The sequence below is a fragment of the Geotrypetes seraphini genome, chromosome 5 (genome assembly GCF_902459505.1).
Source record: "Geotrypetes seraphini chromosome 5, aGeoSer1.1, whole genome shotgun sequence".
NCBI lineage: Eukaryota > Metazoa > Chordata > Amphibia > Gymnophiona > Dermophiidae > Geotrypetes > Geotrypetes seraphini.
In genome coordinates, this window is record NC_047088.1 from 119,637,467 (window position 1) to 119,656,326 (window position 18,860).

The following is an 18,860-nucleotide window of genomic DNA, read 5'->3' on the forward strand; positions in this document are numbered from 1 at the left end:
GTGTCCATATTAAACAGTCCTCACAGTCTTCCTCCTTCACTGCACTCTTTTGAAAAGAGACCTTGCACCGGATATGTTTTTGAAAGTCCTATGTCAATCACACACATCTTCAGGCCTTGATTTTCTGTTATCCTTTAGATCACATTCATGCACATACAGGATAGATTTATCATCGGCATGTACACCTTGTCCTCAGATTTCTGTGGATGTGAAGATCCACCACTACCCTATATTTTAAAAAAACCCACAGAAATAAATGACCTCTTCTATAACACTTTTTAAAAATACATGAATAAAAACAGCTTCATAAAACTCCCAACCCACACATGACAATGAAAAGAGCCTCTCTCATACCACGGAAGATCCTGGCTTTTCCAACAAATATGCTGCTTCAACCTCCGCTGCCGCTTTAATGGGTATAACTAATGGGCAGACTGGATGGACCATTCAGGTCTTTAGCTGCTGTCATTTACTATGTTACTATAAAATAGTTCCATATCCATCGCCTCCACAGTATTGTCATCTGGTAGTACAAAGGTTGTTTCATTTTCATTTTCTGTGTCTGAAATGTACAACTTTTGTGCATTTAGGAGCTCTAGAATTTCAGAGTGTTAATTCACATTTCTTTTGTTCACCGGTATCTGTCGAACTTCTCGGTGATTCAATCAGATTTTCTGCCTGTGAATAACCCTTTTTATCCCAGGACAAGCAGGCAGCATATTCTCACATGTGGTGATGTCATTCACGGAGCTCCAGTATGAACAGCTTTAAAAGTGCATTGCCACTTTAAGTTTTTAGAAACTTCACGACTGCCCATACCACGCAAGTGCCCTCCTGCCGATTTAGACTCACGGTACCTCAGTTCTTCATTTTCCATGGAGCGAGAAAGTCCTATTTTTTCTGACTGTCAGTTGCCGTTTGCCTTCCTTTTCCATTTTTTCCTCTTCTGCTTTATTAAGCAATCTTTTTCTTTGAGTTATCGTTAAGTTCTTTTTTTAAAAAAAAACATTTCTTTTATTTTCAGTCCGTTTTTTTCCTTGGGCTCTGCCTCATAAGAACATAAGAATTGCCGCTGCTGGGTCAGACCAGTGGTCCATCGTGCCCAGCAGTCCGCTCATGTGGCGGCCCTCTGGTCAAAGACCAGTGCCCTAACTGAGACTAACCCTACCAGGGTTTTTTTTTTCTCTTTTCAGCAGTCATTTTTAATTAATCATTGAGTTTAATCTTTCCAAACAAGTTTTCTCCATGTCAAAGCCTGCAATAGAGTTTAAGAAGTGCTACTGGTGTTAAAGACCTATTTCCATCATGGACCCTCACAGCTGGTGCCTTCAGTGCTTGGGGCCAGATCATTGGATTGAGTCTTGCACCAGGTGTTCTACTCTTCAAAAGCACTCTAATAAAGCCCATTGGATTCAGCAAGAAAAGCTGGTTCGTCTATGAACCAGCCGTCTTCGGAGGCGGTGCTGACAAGACCATCAATGTTGGCATCGATATCGGAGCATCTTCCAGCATCAAAAAAGTCAGTTACATCTTTCCAGTATGGTCACTGGTCTCTGCAGCATTGAGACGATGCAGACCTCTCAATGACACCATTGATCCATGGATTTGCAGGTTGTCTCTCCTCTTCAAGGTCACCCTCACTGAGGCAACCTGTGACGCCGATAGTACCAGCTGATATGCCTATAGTACTGGCGCCTGCTGTTCAACACACATCACAGGCCTCGACAGCAACCAGATGTCCTTGATCTACAGACTTCCATCCCCAGTCGCCCACATTGAGGCAGTCCACGGCACCATCGGTACCGGATGATACATCATCACTGGTGCAATCTTTGAGGGAAACTCTATGGTTTCTTCTGCAGGGAGATTGCCAATGTATTTAAGTCACACTTCATGCCTTCCCTCAGTCGACTGTCTCGGTACCGGCTCAAATCAACACCTCTTTGGAGCCTCACGGTACCCCTGATCTATCAAAGCATCATGCTTCTACTATGGGATCACCTGCTAGAGGACATCATACTACCTCTCTGCATCGAGTTCATACTTCAAAAAAATCCTCTTCTTCAGTGTGACACTCTAGGCTTCAGCATTGGAGTTTTTCATTATGACCACTTTTTCATCTGAAATGACAACCAGCTTCCCCTCCATCCTCTTCACTTGAATCAGATCGGTACTGGAAGCATCGCACATTCTCTCATAGACATTCTTTTCCAGAAATGCTGTATGACTCAAGATCTGATGCAGACTACAGTGTCTCTTTTTCAGAACCTGAGCCTTTTGAGACATCTTTTCTCAATAGACGGTCTTCGCCTGAAGATTTGGCCTTTGCCTCATACATTAGTCAGCTGGGAAAGGACTTATCTCTTCCAATGGAAGCTAATTCATCTTTACTTACAGAGTTTTCAGACATACTCAATTTTACTGAGACTCCCAGAGAAGTTTCCAACTTGCCATTACATGACATGTTTAAACAAATTCTCTTTAAGAATTGAAAAACACCTTTATCTGTCAGATCTGCTCCTGCTAATCTGGATTTTATGTATAAACTCTTGCCTATTTCATGTTTTGACAATCATCAGCATCCACATCATTCTTTATTAGTGGAATCAACTCTAAAGAAATACTTTGATACCAAAGTCCATGCTTCTTTGCCTCCAAGTCATGAGGGCCACACTATGGACAGTTTTGGCCATCACCTTTACAAGAACTCCATGCTGTTGAGTAGAATCCTCAATTATTCTTTCTATATGTCTCTGTATCTACAACATGTACATCGGTTATCTGATTTCAGAACACCTTTGGAATACAAACGCTCTATACATACTCTTTCTCAAACTGTAACATATATTCCACGTTCACTCTCTGATGCTTTTCAAATCTCCTCTAAAGCATCTGCTTAGCTTGGCTCAGACTCTTGGACATTGACATCAATCTGCAGAATAGACTGGCCAATGTTCCATGTTTGGTAACGGAGCTGTTTGATGAGTCTGTAGAGATAGTAGCACAACAGCTAACTCGGCATGAACTGACCTGGAATACTTAAGTCTAAGTCTCATTCTCAAAAATCTTCTGTGAAACCCAACAGATGGAGCAATGCTACTGAACATTTCCAAAGACAACACAACCTGCTACTTGGTAACATCAACCTCCACCTAGAGCAACAAGACACCCCAACTGTTAAAGAACAATCCTTTTTCTAACCTTCTCTGGGATTCTCCATCCCCCCCTCCACGACCCCCACCCACCAGAAAGGCCACCACATAGACCTAATTTCCCTCTCATCTAAAGACCCTCACTCCTCGCTCATCAGGTTGGCCCACCTGAGGGCCAACTTTCAAATTCTATGGAGCAACCCCCACCAATCAACAATACACATCTGGATCATCTGTTGTTCTATTGTCCTTTGATACTTAACTTTTGGAAGTCAATATGGGGACAGATTAATACCATACTGGAGGCATCAATTCCATTGACATATGAGGTAGTCCTATGTGGAACATTATTGCATATTAAGCCCCCCCCCCCCATGGACCGCTATAAATGCCAGCTTTTCCTAATTATGACCAGGATAGCCAAGCAAATGATTACTCGCAATTGGAAGAATTGGGAGCATCTTAGTTTTCCTTTCTGGTGGGCAAGCTTATGCTTAACTTATAAGTATGAGAAAATGAATGCTGACATGCTGGGGCATAATAAGATATTCAAATTAGTTTGGGGGTCCATTGATGTCTTTTGTAGATTTGTTATAGTTGCCCTTTATCTTTATCTTTATTTTCTGTTGTTTTGCACACACACATCCAGGGGGGGAGTGGGAGAGGGGGTATATCTTTTGTTTTGGTATTATTCCTGATGGTAATGGATGGGGGAGGGAATTTAATTTTTGAATAGATTCTGATTGTTTATAAGTGCTTATTTGATTATTATTATTATTTGTATGTAAATTGTATTGCACTTTTTGTTGGCATTAAAAACTAAATAAAGTTAAACAAATTCTCAATCTCAGAACCTCCTTCAAATACCCCCCAACCAGCCCTCCCCCAAAAACCACACCCACTCACCCTGACTCAATCCCAATAGACATGATCTGGAGCCACTTTGAACCCCCCTAACTGGTTCCTATTTATCAAGCTCTATAATAAATACTCCCAAACCTTCTGCTGACTAGACAACTGCCCACCCACCATCATGAGAGCAGCCTCCACCACTTTCAAGGCCATGCTCTTCGACTGGATCGCTCAACAAATGGAAGACGGCGAATTCCCAACCAATATTGGTCACATCCTCATCTCACCCATTGTAAAGAACCACAAAGACCCCATATCAACACCATCCAACTACAGACCAGAAGCCAATACCCCCTTCTTCACCAAACTGATGAAAGAGTTGATCAACACTACCCTTCCGAACTCAGAAAAAAACAAGATTTTCTTGGCAAGTCCTAATTACAAGATAATGAATACCTCTTTGAGATTAAACGGATTAGATTACCCAATTAATTCTATTATCAAAATCCTTGGAGTCATCCTGGACCAATGCTTGACTTTTGAAGCCCATACTAATGTTTTTTCACCTTATGGAAACTTTGTACCATTAAACACTATTTTGACTTCCTCTCTTTTTGACTGCTGGTTCAATCTCTGATCTTAAGCATCTTAGATTACTGCAATATTATATATTTGGGATCCTTTAAGAAAACCATCAAACAATTGAGAGTCATTCAGAATGCTGCCATCCGTTTCATTTATGGTCTCAAAAAATCGGATCATGTAAGCCTGTATTACAAAAAACTACACTGGCTGCCGATGGAAGCAAGGGTCATTTTCAAGTTTGCCTGCCTCTGCTTCAAAACCATAACAGGTTCATTCCCAATCTACCTGTCACACTACTTGAATTTCCAGGCACCACTTGCACACATAGTGCCTCTCTGTTTGCTTTTCAATCCTTGAAGGGCTATATCTACAAGAGATTCCTTGAAAGATCATTATCATTCCAAACAGGCAAATGGAATAAATGTCTAACCACCTTCATTTCAAATGCACCCTCCTACCAAATCTTCAGGAAATCAATTAAAACCTATCTCTTTGATAAATTTCTCTGACTCCTTTCCTGTCTTCTTGTATCTTTGAAATGTTTCCGGATAAATTTTGACTACTCTTGGCATGCTAATGTAATTTGAAAGTCTTTTTCTATAACATTGCAGTCTGTATACAGTCTCTTCCTCTGTAAACCACTCTGACCTGCTTGTGGTATTATGGTATACAAAAATAAAGTTATTATTATTACCTAGAAACATAGAAAAAGATGGCAGATAAGGGCCGCGGCCCATCTAGTCTGCCCACCCTAATGACCCTCCCCTATTTAACTCTGTGTAGAGATCCCACGTGACGATCCCATTTCTTCTTAAAATCAGGCACGCTGCTTGCTTCGATCACCTGAAGTGGAAGTGTATTCCAGCGATCAACCACTCTTTCGGTGAAAAAGTATTTCCTGGTGTCGCCGTGCAATTTACTGTCCCTGATTCTCCATGTATGTCCTCTTGTCATCGTCGGACCTTTGAAAAAGAAGATATCCTCTTCTACCTCGATACAGCCCGTGAGGTATTTGAACGTCTCGATCATGTCTCCCCTCTCTCTGCGTTCCTCGAGTGAGTATAGGCGTAATTTATCCAGCCGTTCCTCGTACGGGAGATCCTTGAGTCCCGAGACCATCCGGGTGGCCATCCGCTGGACTGACTCAAGTCTCAGTACATCCTGAGGCCTCCAGAATTGTACGCAGTACTCTAGATGGGGCCTCACCATAGATCTATACAACGGCATAAACACTCAATACTTCACAAATACCAATCAGGATTCCGCTCACACCACAGCATTGAAACAGCCTTAGCCTCCATCATAGATCACATCGCACAACTATTCAGCTCAGGAAACCATGCATTCATTCTCCAATTCGACCTTAGCAGTGCCTTCGATCTGGTGGACCACGACAACCTACTCAGCTGTCTAGACGCCATAGGTATCTCAGGTCACGTTCTTAACTGGTTTAAAGGTTTCCTAAAAAGCCAATCCTACCAAGTCATCAGTGAGCAAACATACTCCCAGGCTTGGACTAACCCCTGTGGTGTCCCTCAAGGCTCCCCTTTATCCCCCACCCTATTCAACCTATACATGTCCTCTCTAGGTCAGGAACTATCCAAACTAAACTTCCAATCCTACATCTACGCAGATGACATCACCAATCATTGTCCAAAACCTGTCACTTCATCTCATCTATCATCAACCAAGTAGAACAATGGTCAACAAACTCCAAACTAAAACTAAACCCGGAAAAGACCAAAATATTGATGGCTTCCTCAACAAACAAGCCAATCGAATCTGCTATCATTCTAAATGGAAGAAATTTCCCAATTAACCCTACCATCAAAATCCTAGGAGTCACCCTATACCAACAAATGATATTCAAAGCCCACACCAACACCCTAATCAAAAAATTCTTCCACTTACTATGGAAATTACGCACAGTAAAACCATACTTCGACTTCACATCATTCAGACTGTTGGTCCAGTCTCTAGTCCTAAGCCCACTGGACTACTGCAACATAATCTACCTAGGATCTCACAAAAAGACCATCAAGAAACTGAGACTTATCCAGAACACTGCTTTTCGACTTATCTTTGGCTTGAAAAAATCTGAACACATCACCCTTTACTACAAAAAACTTCACTGGCTACCTATTGAGGACAGAATAGTCTTCAAATTCAGTCGCCTCTGCTTCAGGACTCTTTTCGGCTCCGCTCTCATCTACCTCCTGAAACATTTCACCCTGCAGGACAAACTCTGCTTTTCACACAGAACATTACTGTTCTCATTTCCTTCCCACAAAGGATGCAAATTCAAAAGATTCCTCAACAGAACACTCTCTTTTCAAACAGGGATCTGGTACAATGCCTTCAGTGACCTAATCCTGAATTCTCTGACATACCATTCTTTCAGAAAATCACTAACAACCCACCTATTCGGCAAATTTACCTGATCCCCCAAATCTGCACTACATCCACTGGTACACCCATCTCATCTTACACGTTCCTTCCTCCTACCCTATGCCACCCCATCTCCTAACTATCTATCCCATCCCCAATCTAATTGATGTTACCTCGCTGTCGTTACAGCACCTTTTATTGTTCACTGTCTTGAACTGCAAAGATATGATGGGATATAAATAAAGCTATTATTATTATTATTATTATTATTAAACCTATTATCTTCTCCTGCATCATCTAATTCTGGGTAGTCTTAGCAATAGAAGTAACTCTGCTTGACACCGACTTCTATGACAATTCTCATCATTTGATGGACCTTTTCCACCTACTGCTTCTATTTTACCATATATTCAGTGGACCTCGAGTATTACTCCACCTCTATGTAATTACTCTCCCTCAGGAGGATCACCCTCTTCATTTCTTTCATATCTTGGGTTTCATTTACAGCTCTTTGATTTCCAACAGTATTTCTCACTCCCTCAAGGGGTGCTCTCAACGATCCTGTTTTCAACAGTTGGGGTTCGACACCAACTTGCCAAAGCCTCAACTTCCAACTCTTCAATTCATAGAGGCCCTGCTCAGCACCATTCAGCTCAGGACACTCTTACCTCAGCAAATGCAATATGATTCAACTTTGCAATCGGACTTCACAACTTCCGTCCATCCTAGCAGGCGGACAATGATGCTATTGGGTCACATGGCACCCACAGTTCATGTGGCTTCCTTTCTGAGTCTCCATCTCGGGACATCTCAGTGGTCCCTAGCCTCCCAATCACCTCATGCTCTTCATCTACTCTCACAAGAGATTTCAGTTACATCTTCATTTCTACATCTCTGCAGTGGTGGATATATTTAGTAAATCTTCCAAATGGCTATTGTTTCAAATCCCTCCACAACAGATAAGAACATAAGGAATGCTCCACTGGGTCAGACCCGAGATCCATCATGCCCAGCAGTCCACTTAAGCGGCGGCCCAACAGGTCCAGGACCTGTGCAGTAATCCACTATCTATAACCCTCTATCCCTTTTTACAGCAGGAAATTGTCCAGTCATTTCTTGAACCCCAGTACCGTACTTCTGACCACAGACTCCTTCAGATATGTTTGGGGAGTTCATCTGCACATCCTTCACAGGGTCACTCGTCTGCCCAAGAGCAAAAATTCTACATCAATCTCTTGGTACTCGGGCCCATTCGTACTGCTCTCAAATCTTTTCAGCACGAATAATCAAGTTGCAATATATTACATAAACAAGCAAGGAGGAACAGGATCTCTCCTTCTCTGTCAGGAGGCCCAGAGGATTTTGCACTGGGCGATTGTTCAAAACATATTCCTCAAAGCGGTCTATATTCAAGGAGTGAAGAATTCTCTTGCCGACAAACTCAGCAGATTTCTCCGACTGTACAAGTGGACACTCAACTCTACAGTCTTCCCCCAGAATTTTTCTCGCTGGGGGTCTCCTCAGATAAACCTGTTTGCATCCCCCCACAATCACAATCTGCCCCAATTTTGCTCCAGGTAGTATTCTCGCCAGCATCTTGAAGTAGATGCTTTCCTCCAGGATTGGACGTACAAGTTCCTCTATGCATTTCCACCAATTCCTCTCATCCTCTCACCCTGGGTTTATTTAGATCGATATGTACAGGAAAACCTTCTACATGCCTCATAACTGATTATTCTACATTTCCTCTTTTTCTCAGCTTGATTATGTGGAAAACTTGATGTAATTTGTGCAGAATCTTTGATTTTTAATAAGGGAGTTAATTCCCCAGTATTCCAAGACACTATCTGGAGTGGTGCAAATAAAATAATAATAATAATAACTTTATTCTTGTATACCGCAATACCATAGAAGTTCAATGCGGTTAACAGATGAAGACTGTACATTTACAGTGATGTTACATACCTGACAGAGATGAGGCATAAAAGATAAAGGAGTTACAAAATAGGGCATTTAGTTAAACTAAGCGATCAGATTTGTTAGGCCATTAAGTAGCTTGACAAGATTGGAGGAGTCGGGGAGTCCAAGGGCATATCGAAGGTCGGTGTAGGGGGCGAGGGAGAAAGGGTGGGGAGGAGTCAAGAGGAATTTGTCAAAGAGATAGGTTTTGATTGACTTCCTGAACATTTGGTAGGAAGGGGAATTAGAAATGAGGACGGTTAGGCATTTGTTCCATTTGCCCACTTGGAATGCTAGGAATGCAAGGAATCTCTTGTGGAGGCAGCCCTTTAGGGATGGAAAGGTAAACAGGCAAGCATTTCGTGTGCGAGAGGGGCCTGCAATTTCAAGGTGCTCAGACAGGTAAATTAGGGAAGAGCCTGTTAAGGTTTTAAAGCAGAGGCAGGCGAATTTGAAGATGATCCTTGCCTCTATTGGCAACCAGTGAAGTTTTTTGTAATAAGGGCTTACGTGGTCATGTTTTTTGAGATCGTAGATGAGGCGAACGGACGCATTTTGGACTATTCTCAAGCGTTTGATGGTACTTTTATAGGATCCCAGGTATATGATGTTACAATAGTCTAGGGTGCTTAAGATTAGTGATTGGACCAGCAGTCGAAAGGAGAGGTGGTCGAAATAGCTCCTGATTGGTGCGGCCCAATTTTAGTACAGGAAGAGGCGATCGGAGCATACCACGAGTGATTTCCTTCACTCGCCGGTGCTCCAGCTGCCCTCTCCTGCCTCTCCGGCTGCCCTCTCCTATCTCCCCTGCTAAAAATCGTTTTTTCAACATTCACAGTGGTTCCTGGAATGGAACCCCCACGAATATCGGGGGAGTACTGTATATCCCCTTCCTTTTTACTAAACCGCGATAGCAGTTTTTAGTGCAGAGAGCTAAGCTGAATGCCCCACGCTGCTCTCAACGCTCATAGGCTCCCTGCGTTAAAAACTGCTATTGCGGTTTAGTAAAAGAGGGCCATAGTGCAAAATATAGACAGCAGATATAAATTCTCAAAATGGACATAAGAACATAAGCAATGCCTCCGCTTAGTCAGACCTGAGGTCTATCGTGCCCAGCAGTCCGCTCACGCGGTGGCCCAACAGGTTCAGGACCTGTGCAGTAATCCTCTATCTATACCCCTCTATCTCCTTTTCCAACAGGAAATTGTCCAATCCTTTCTTGAACCCCAGTACCGTACTCTGCCCTATTACGCCCTCTGGAAGCACATTCCAGGTGTCCACCACAGGTTGAGTGAAGAAAAACTTCCTAGCATTCGTTTTGAATCTGTCCCCTTTCAAGTTTTCTGAATGCCCTCTTGTTCTTTTATTTTCTGAAAGTTTGAAGAATCTGTCCCTCTCTACTCTCTCTATGCCCTTCATGATCTTGTAAGTCTCTATCATATCCCCTCTAAGTCTCCTCTTCTTCAGGGAAAAGAGACCCAGTTTCTCCAATCTCTCAGCGTATGAAAGGTTTTCCATACCTTTTATCAAACGTGTCACTCTCCTCTGAACCCTCTCGAGTATCGCCATATCCTTCTTAAGGTACGGCGACCAATATTAGATGCAGTACTCCAGATGCGGACGCACTATCGCCCGATACAATGGCAGGCTATCTACTTTCGTTCTGATTGTAATATTATTATTATTTTTTTATTTTTTTTTTAATTTCTTATATACCGCCAAAGTTGTAGTAGTTCGAGGCAGTTCACAATAAAGAAGGGCTGGACAATCAGCGAATAGTTACAATCAGTGAATACAGATACAACAAAGAATCAGTGAATACGGTTTACAACAGAGAAGGGCAGGGCAATCAGCGAGAAGTTACAATCAGCAAATACAGATACAATAAAACTATGAGCGCGGGGAACGGGCAAAATATGAGGGACAAAAGTAAGGTGGGCAGGGCAAAGGGTAGGGAAAGAGAACTTGGGGAGCAGGGGAGGGAGAGAGGGCTAGGTTATAGTTCGGTTGAATAGGCTAGTTTTTAATAATTTCCTGAAGTTTAGGTAGGATGAGGAGTGCGAGATAATTCTGCTCAGCCAGTCATTTAGATGACCTGCTTGGAAGGCAAGTGTTCTGTTTAGGTGACTTTTGTATCGGCAGGCCTTTAGAGTTGGGTGGTAATACCCTTCTTGATTATACCTAGCATTCTATTCGCTCTCTTAGCGGCCGCTGCGCACTGTGCCGTCGGCTTCATTGTCATGTCCACCATTACCCCCAAGTCTCTTTCTTGGGTACTCTCATTCAATGTTGTACTAATCACCTTTGTTTTACTTCAAGCACAAATTACAACACAAGTTGATGTGGTTAAGTGAACACTCAGACCCACAGCTGAGGTCCGGTGAAACAAGTTCACGGAGCAGCTATTAAGGAGACCATCATTGTTGTTCACAGTCTCCTCCACCAAACAAAGACTAAATAACAGCACATAAACTTGAAGAAAATAAAATAATAAATTTGACAGCAACTTAACTTTGAATGGTGTGGATGATACACATAACTGCTCCGGGCTCCTCCGTTTATTCACAATACCGACCCCCCAACCTAGGTTTCACCCGCTGGCTTCTTCAGGAGGGGTACTACAATTACAAGATGACTCAAATCAACACTACACCACACAGCTTGCTAACTTAATAAACAATACATTTTGAAATACTCAATATAAACACTCTCTCTGCAACTTACCGGCACAAACACTCCATACTGCTCACACACGCACTGCTGACAAGAGGAACTTCCCAGCAGGCCACGCTTTAAATACACTCCCCTTACTACCTATTACATCATCACTCATTACATCATGAGTGAAAGATTAAAGTTGAAACCATTCAATATCATTGTTTAATCCTGCTGGGGCCAAGGTATGCCATTGAAATATAAACTTCTGCTCTAAATAAAGAAGATGTTGAGTAATGTTTCCAGATTTTTTATGAGCACACATAAGGACAGTGTATTGTAATTCCTCAATGGAGTGCTGTTGTTCAATCCAATGACTGACTAAGGGGGCAGTAACACGTTTGCATCTTATATTACTCAACATCTTCTTTATTTAGAGCAGAAGTTTATATTTCAATGGCATACCTTGGCCCCAGCAGGATTAAACAATGATATTGAATGGTTTCAACTTTAATCTTTCACTCATGATGTAATGAGTGATGATGTAATAGGTAGTAAGGGGAGTGTATTTAAAGCGTGGCCTGCTGGGAAGTTCCTCTTGTCAGCAGTGCGTGTGTGAGCAGTATGGAGTGTTTGTGCCGGTAAGTTGCAGAGAGAGTGTTTATATTGAGTATTTCAAAATGTATTGTTTATTAAGTTAGCAAGCTGTGTGGTGTAGTGTTGATTTGAGTCATCTTGTAATTGTAGTACCCCTCCTGAAGAAGCCAGCGGGTGAAACCTAGGTTGGGGGGTCGGTATTGTGAATAAACGGAGGAGCCCGGAGCAGTTATGTGTATCATCCACACCATTCAAAGTTAAGTTGCTGTCAAATTTATTATTTTATTTTCTTCAAGTTTATGTGCTGTTATTTAGTCTTTGTTTGGTGGAGGAGACTGTGAACAACAATGATGGTCTCCTTAATAGCTGCTCCGTGAACTTGTTTCACCGGACCTCAGCTGTGGGTCTGAGTGTTCACTTAACCACATCAACTTGTGTTGTAATTTGTGCTTGAAGTAAAACAAAGGTGATTAGTACAACAGTGATTTATAAGTATCACCTTGGATAAAAATATTCCCTTGCTGTTTTTTGATTACTCTCATTCAATAACATCCCTCCCATCGTATAGCTGTACCTCAGGTTTCTGCTTCCCACATGTAGTACTTTACATTTCTCAACATTGAACTTCATCTGCCATCTCGTTGCCCATTCCCCCAGTTTGTTCAAGTCCCTTTGTAATTCTTCACAGTCCTCTTTAGTCCGAGCTCTACTAAATAGTTTGGTGTCGTCCGCAAATTTTATTATCTCGCACTTCGTCCCTGTATCTAGATCATTTATAAATATATTAAATAGCAGCGGTCCGAGCACTGAGCCCTGCGGAACACCACTCATTACCCTCCTCCAGTCTGAGTAGTGGCCCTTCATTCCTACCCTCTGTTTCCTACCTGCCAACCAATTCCTGATCCATCTATGTATGTCTCCTTCCATCCCATGGTTCTTCAGTTTCCGAAGTAGGTGTTCATGGGGTACCTTGTCAAAGGCTTTTTAGAAATCTAGATATATAATGTCTATGGGGTCTCCTCTGTCCATCCGTCTGTTAACTCATTCGAAGAAGTGCAATAAGTTCGTTAGGCACGATCTCTCCTTGCAGAATCCATGTTGGCTGGTTATCAAAAGTTTGTTTCTTTCAAAATGTTCATCGATGTTGTCTTTTATCAGCGCTTCCGCCATTTTCCCCGGAACCGAGGTCAGACTCACCGGTCTGTAGTTTCCTGGGTCACCTCTTGATCCCTTTTTAAAGATGGGCGTAACATTGGCTATCTTCCAATCACTAAATTCAAAATAAAATCATTTTTCCTACCTTTGTTGTCTGGTGATTTCATGAGGCTCTGGTTGCACTTTCTTCTTCTGACTGTGCATCCAATATTTCTTCCCTTCTTTCATCCTACTGTATGCTTCCTCTCCTCCAGATCTCATTCCCTCCCCCAACTTTTCTTCCGTTCTTCCTGCCCCCTCCCCTTTCTTTCTTTCTCCCTGCCCCCTCCCCTTTCTTTCTGTCTGTCTTTCTGTCTCCTTGCCCCGTTTCTTTCTTTCTCTCCGTCCCCCTTACTTTCTTTCTGTTTCCCTTCTTTCTTTCTGTCTCCCTGTCCCCCTTTTCTTTCTTTCTGTTCCCTTCTTTCTTTCTGTCTCCCTGTCCCACCCCCTTTCTTTCTTTCTGTTTCCCTTCTTTCTCCATGCCCTCCCCCACTGCCGCCGCCATCGGGGAACAGGCCTTCAAGCCACCGCCACCCCTAGCTCTCCCTGCTTCCCGACGCAGAAGCATCGGGCCGACCAGCATTCCTCTCCCTGATGTCAATTCTGACGTCGGAGAGGAAGTTCCGGGCCAGCCAGGCAGCGATTGGCTGGCCTGGAACTTCCTCTCCGACGTCAGAATTGACGTTGGGGAGAGGAAGGCTGATCAGCCCGGAGCTTCTTCATCCTGTTTACAGCGTCGGGATGCAGGTAGAAAACGAAAGCAACGTGAGTCTATCACAGAGCCCGGGATGGACTCCGTGATCGACTTATGTTGCGTTCGCGATCTGCTGGTCGATCGCGATAGACCTTTTGGGCACCCCTGTTATAGAGCATACACAGCTTATGCACAGGCATTAAGGCCTGGTTAACTGGCCTAAATAGGTGTGCCTTAATTATGTAACTCAGCCGTTCTAATCAGTGCCAATTTTTTGGGCACTATATAAAGAATCAGGCCTTGCAGCTTGATAAAAGGGGGCCTTAATTATATTCTCTCCCAGGACCAATAATATCTGCATATGATCAGACAGTCCCAAAATACCCACTTGCAAAACTTATAGGAATGCCTTCATAGTCAGAAATATATAGGGCTAGATTCACTAACCTTAACAATCATTTCCCAAGCAGTTTGCAACCACTTTGCAACCCCAACCCAATTCACTAACCTTCTTCCCGATCCGATCCCAATCTGATCTGTGCATGCAAATGAGGGAAAGGGCATCCAAAAGCAGGAAGGCAGCGATTCACAAAACAATTTCAGGAACACCAATTGGGCTGCCCGATCAAAAAAGAAGTGACTACTGAGGACCAGTCACTCACGTCCCTGTCGACTCTCCTGCTCTCTGCCGCCCCAAATCTCCTGTTCTCTGCCGCCCTGGAACATGTCATAGTGCAGCCCCGCTTTTAACCCGCGGGTTAGAATCACAGGCTCGCGAGTAACCCTTCCCTGCAGCATATCCCGAACAGTGCCTAAGAAGCGGAGAGGGAGAGCAGTGGGCACTGCCGCCACAACTCAGGCACTGGAGCCATGAGGGACGCTAACACTAACAAAAGAAACCTTTCAGCCAAATGCCAATGTCACCCAGGGTCTGATGTCAGTGTAATAATGCCCACACGTCCATTTCTTTTTCAGTCTACTGGAAAAAAAAAACCTGGCAGAGGAACCAGGAGAGGCGGTCACGGGCAGAACTTCTAGTGAAAGAGAGAGGGAAGGCTGCGGCGGGGTCCAGTAAACTGTGGGAAGGGGCTGGGTCCCTGGAGCCAGTGAGAGGGAAGTCATGAGAGCAAGCACATGTGCAGACCATCTACAGGCAAAGAAGATGGTCTGTGCATGAATCTGGATAATAATAATAACAGTTTATATACCACAGGACCGTGAAGTTCTATGCGGTTTACAATGATTAGAAGATGCTACAGATTGAATGGAATTAATAAAGTTAGGAGTTAGTGATTAACAGTTCTAAAGATCAGTTGTTGTGGACTAAGATTGTATAGGTCAGTTAACTAAGTACTTCAGGAACAGATATGTTTTTAGGTGTTTCCTGAATTCCCCATAAGTAGTAGGCATGAGCAGTTGTTCCAGATCTTTACCCCATAATGCTGCCTGATGTAAGAAAAGATGTTGATGATGTCTTTTAAATTTACAATCTCTAACCGTTGGAGAAACAAAGGTCAGATGTGAGCTTCTCTTATGTCTGTTGGATGTGAAAGAGAAAAGGTCTGTTATATATTAAGGGGCTAAACCATATAGTACCTTAAAGCAAAAACATCCAGACTTGAATTTCACACATGCCTCCATCAGCAGCCAGTGTAGAAGTCGATAGGAAGGTGTTACATAATCGAACTTCTTCAGTCCACAAAGTAGCCTAACCGCTGCATTTTGTACCGGTTGCAATCGCCGCATATTCTTCTGGGAAAGTGCCAAGTAGGTGATGTTACAGTAATCTAGTTGACTCAGTATAAGGGATTATACCAGAATTCTAAATGATGAAACATCAAAATATGCTCTAATGGACCGAAGCTTCCAGCAATCTGTGCAATCGCTGTGGGGAGTGCCTCCGATTGAATTCATTTGAATGAAGAGGCTTACTGAATCAAGTCGCCTGGGAAGACTCAGCCACGGATAGTAAATCTAGGCTTAAGTCTTTCTGTGCTCAGGACAGGTGGGTGTAGTCTCCCTGTCAGGGTCTTCCATCACAAACTGCATTAAAATCTCCAACTTCAAGTAAGGAAACTTCCAAGTCCTGTGCACAGACTCACACTAACTGTTGAAATACATTTTATTATATTTATTAAGGTACACCCATTTAAAATTGTCATTTCCAAACCTTGCATAGTTTAAATGTGGTATAATGAAGAGCCCCTAAATTTAGCTACTACAATGTCCCACCCTTATCACTGATAAAAGCTAATTTCTAAAACCCTTCATCTTGTGTGAGAACCAAATGCTCTGCACTCCTCCAAATGCTCATAGGAACTCTATGAGTGTTGGTAACAGCACAGAGCATGTAGCGTGCTGACCTGCGCTAAAACCCACTTCCACGGTTTTGTTAAAGGGGGTGTCAATTCATTGCATACATTATTTTTCCTGATAATAATTATTTCAGATATTGCCAGAAAACAGTAGCTACAGATGAATAAACTGGATAAATTATATTTATATGCTTAGAAAAACACATCACAACTGAAAATCTTTTGAAATCTCTGTGATTTCTCATTACTTCTTACATTTTGGCTCATATCTTTCTGCAACTGATTAAAGTAAGAAAAAGTATTTAAATAGGGTAGATGATGGCATTCTGGTCATGCAATAAGATTCTTTTTTTACTTTTTTTTTTGCAGATAGTGATATCTGCAGACTTCAAAAAGTGGAAGGAACTTGCACAGACTATGTACTGATATGGTACTATGATCCAAAGACCAAAAGCTGTGCCAGATTCTGGTATGGAGGTTGTGGTGGAAATGATAACAGATTTAGCACACAGAAAGAATGTGAAAAAGCTTGTATACCAGGTAAGTTATATTCTTTCCATATTAGACTTCAGAATGGTTGACCTATTCAGTTTATGGAACTTTAAAGCTGAACAATCCATTAGATTTATGTTTAAAATTCTACTTTTTAGGCAGGTTGGTAGAGGGTAAGTGCCATACACTTCTGATGTCTGTCCCAAAGGCAGTGTGTTTCATGAACAGTCAGATATTTGTCTGTTGTTCCCCTTAACTGTATCCATGACATCCTGTTTGTCTGTCTTGGCTATTTAGATAGAAACATAGTAGCCCCGAGCTTGTTGTATTTTTGTGAGGGCACCAGGGCACCTTCTATTTCTTTTCCCCCCCCCCCTTTTTTTTTTTTTTTTTTCTCTCTTCTCAGTGTTGGAGTTTAACTTTTCTCGCTGGCAGTGGGTTATCTGAGTCCAAGCCTACTGCACTAGGGTTCTGCTATTTGTCAGATCAGGGGGTTTGGGGTGGGGGTGGGGTGGGAGGGGTGTTGAATCCGATCTCTTGTATCTGATTATTCTTTGTAATTGTGATTCGTGTTTGTTGGTTTGTGTTTTTGTATATTTTGATAATAAAAATTGATTCAACATAGATAGAAACATAGTAGATGATGGCAGATAAAGACCCGAATGGTCCATCCAGTCTGCCCAACCTTACCCACTCTTTAAATTATTAATTTAATTTCAATTTTCCTTCTTCTTAGCTATTTCTGGGCCAGAACCCAAAGATATGCCTGGTACTGTGCTTAGGTTCTATCTACTGAAGTTTCCATCAATGCTCACTCCAGCCCATCTAAACCATTCCAGCCATCAAAGCCCTCCCCAGCCCATCCTTAACAAAATGGCCATATATGGACACAGACCATGCAAGTCTGTCCAGTACTGGCCTTAGTTCTTCAATATTTACTATTATTTTCTGATTCGAGATCCTCTGTGTTCATTCCATGCTTTTGTGATCTCTGTCACCATTTTCCTTTCCACCACCTCCCTCGGGAGCACATTCCAGACATTCAACAGCCTCTCCTTAAAGAATTTCCTTATATTGCTCTTGAAACTACCACCCTCAACCTCAAATTATGTCCTCTGGCTTTACCATTTTCCTTTCTCTGGAAAATATTTTGTTCTACATTAATATCCTTCAAGTATTTGAACGTCTGAATCATATCTCCCCTGTCCCTCCTTTCCTCTAGGGTATACATATTCAGGGCTTCCAGTCTCTCCTCATACATCTTTTGGGGCAAACCTATCATTTTCATCGCCTTCCTCTGGACCGCTTCAAGTCTTCTTATATCCTTCGTCAGATATGGTCTCCAAAACTGAATACAATATTACAAGCCTCACCAACGACCTGTACAGGGGCATCAACACTTTCTTTCTTCTACTGGTTACGCCTCTCTTTATACAGCCCAGCATCCTCCTGGCAACAGACACCACCTTGTCACACTATTTCTTCACCTTTAGATCTTCAGACACTATCACCCTAAGGTCCCTCTCCCCATCCGTGCATATCAGACTCTCACCTCCCAACACATACGGCTCCTTCCAATTACTGTGTCAAAGACTTTGCTGAAATCTAAATAAATTACATCTAGCATATCAAGTTTCAAGTTTATTTAAAAATTTGATTTGATTGTAATATTGTGATCCAGTGCGATTTACAAATATAAAAACAGGGTTTTAGGAAAAAAAAAAAAAAAAAGCATATTTTAAGACTGACAATACACGAAACAAGAGGAAACAGGTGGAACTACAATATTTAGGAGAAAAAGAAAACATATAGTTTCATGTTTAAGTTTCAAGTTTTTATTAAAATTTGATTCTGTCGCATCACCAAGGTGCGGAGTGCCCAAATGAGATTATGGGAAGACAAGCAGTGTAGTAAATGTAAGCACTCCTGCATTTTTTTCTGGAGTGTCCCACATTAACATTATTGAACTCCTCCTTT

General features: G+C 42.3%; 1 protein-coding gene across 7 annotated transcripts in view; it reads left to right on the forward strand.

Annotated features, from left to right (window-relative positions):
• COL6A3 (collagen type VI alpha 3 chain) overlaps positions 1 to 18,860 on the forward strand; it is a 1,265,605-nt gene that overhangs the window by 1,189,657 nt on the left and 57,088 nt on the right. For all 7 annotated transcript variants that reach the window (XM_033946673.1, XM_033946674.1, XM_033946675.1 and 4 more), the window contains one exon: positions 16,761 to 16,931. In XM_033946673.1, coding sequence (XP_033802564.1) covers positions 16,761 to 16,931 — 171 coding nt within the window. The remainder of the gene's footprint in view (positions 1 to 16,760; positions 16,932 to 18,860) is intronic.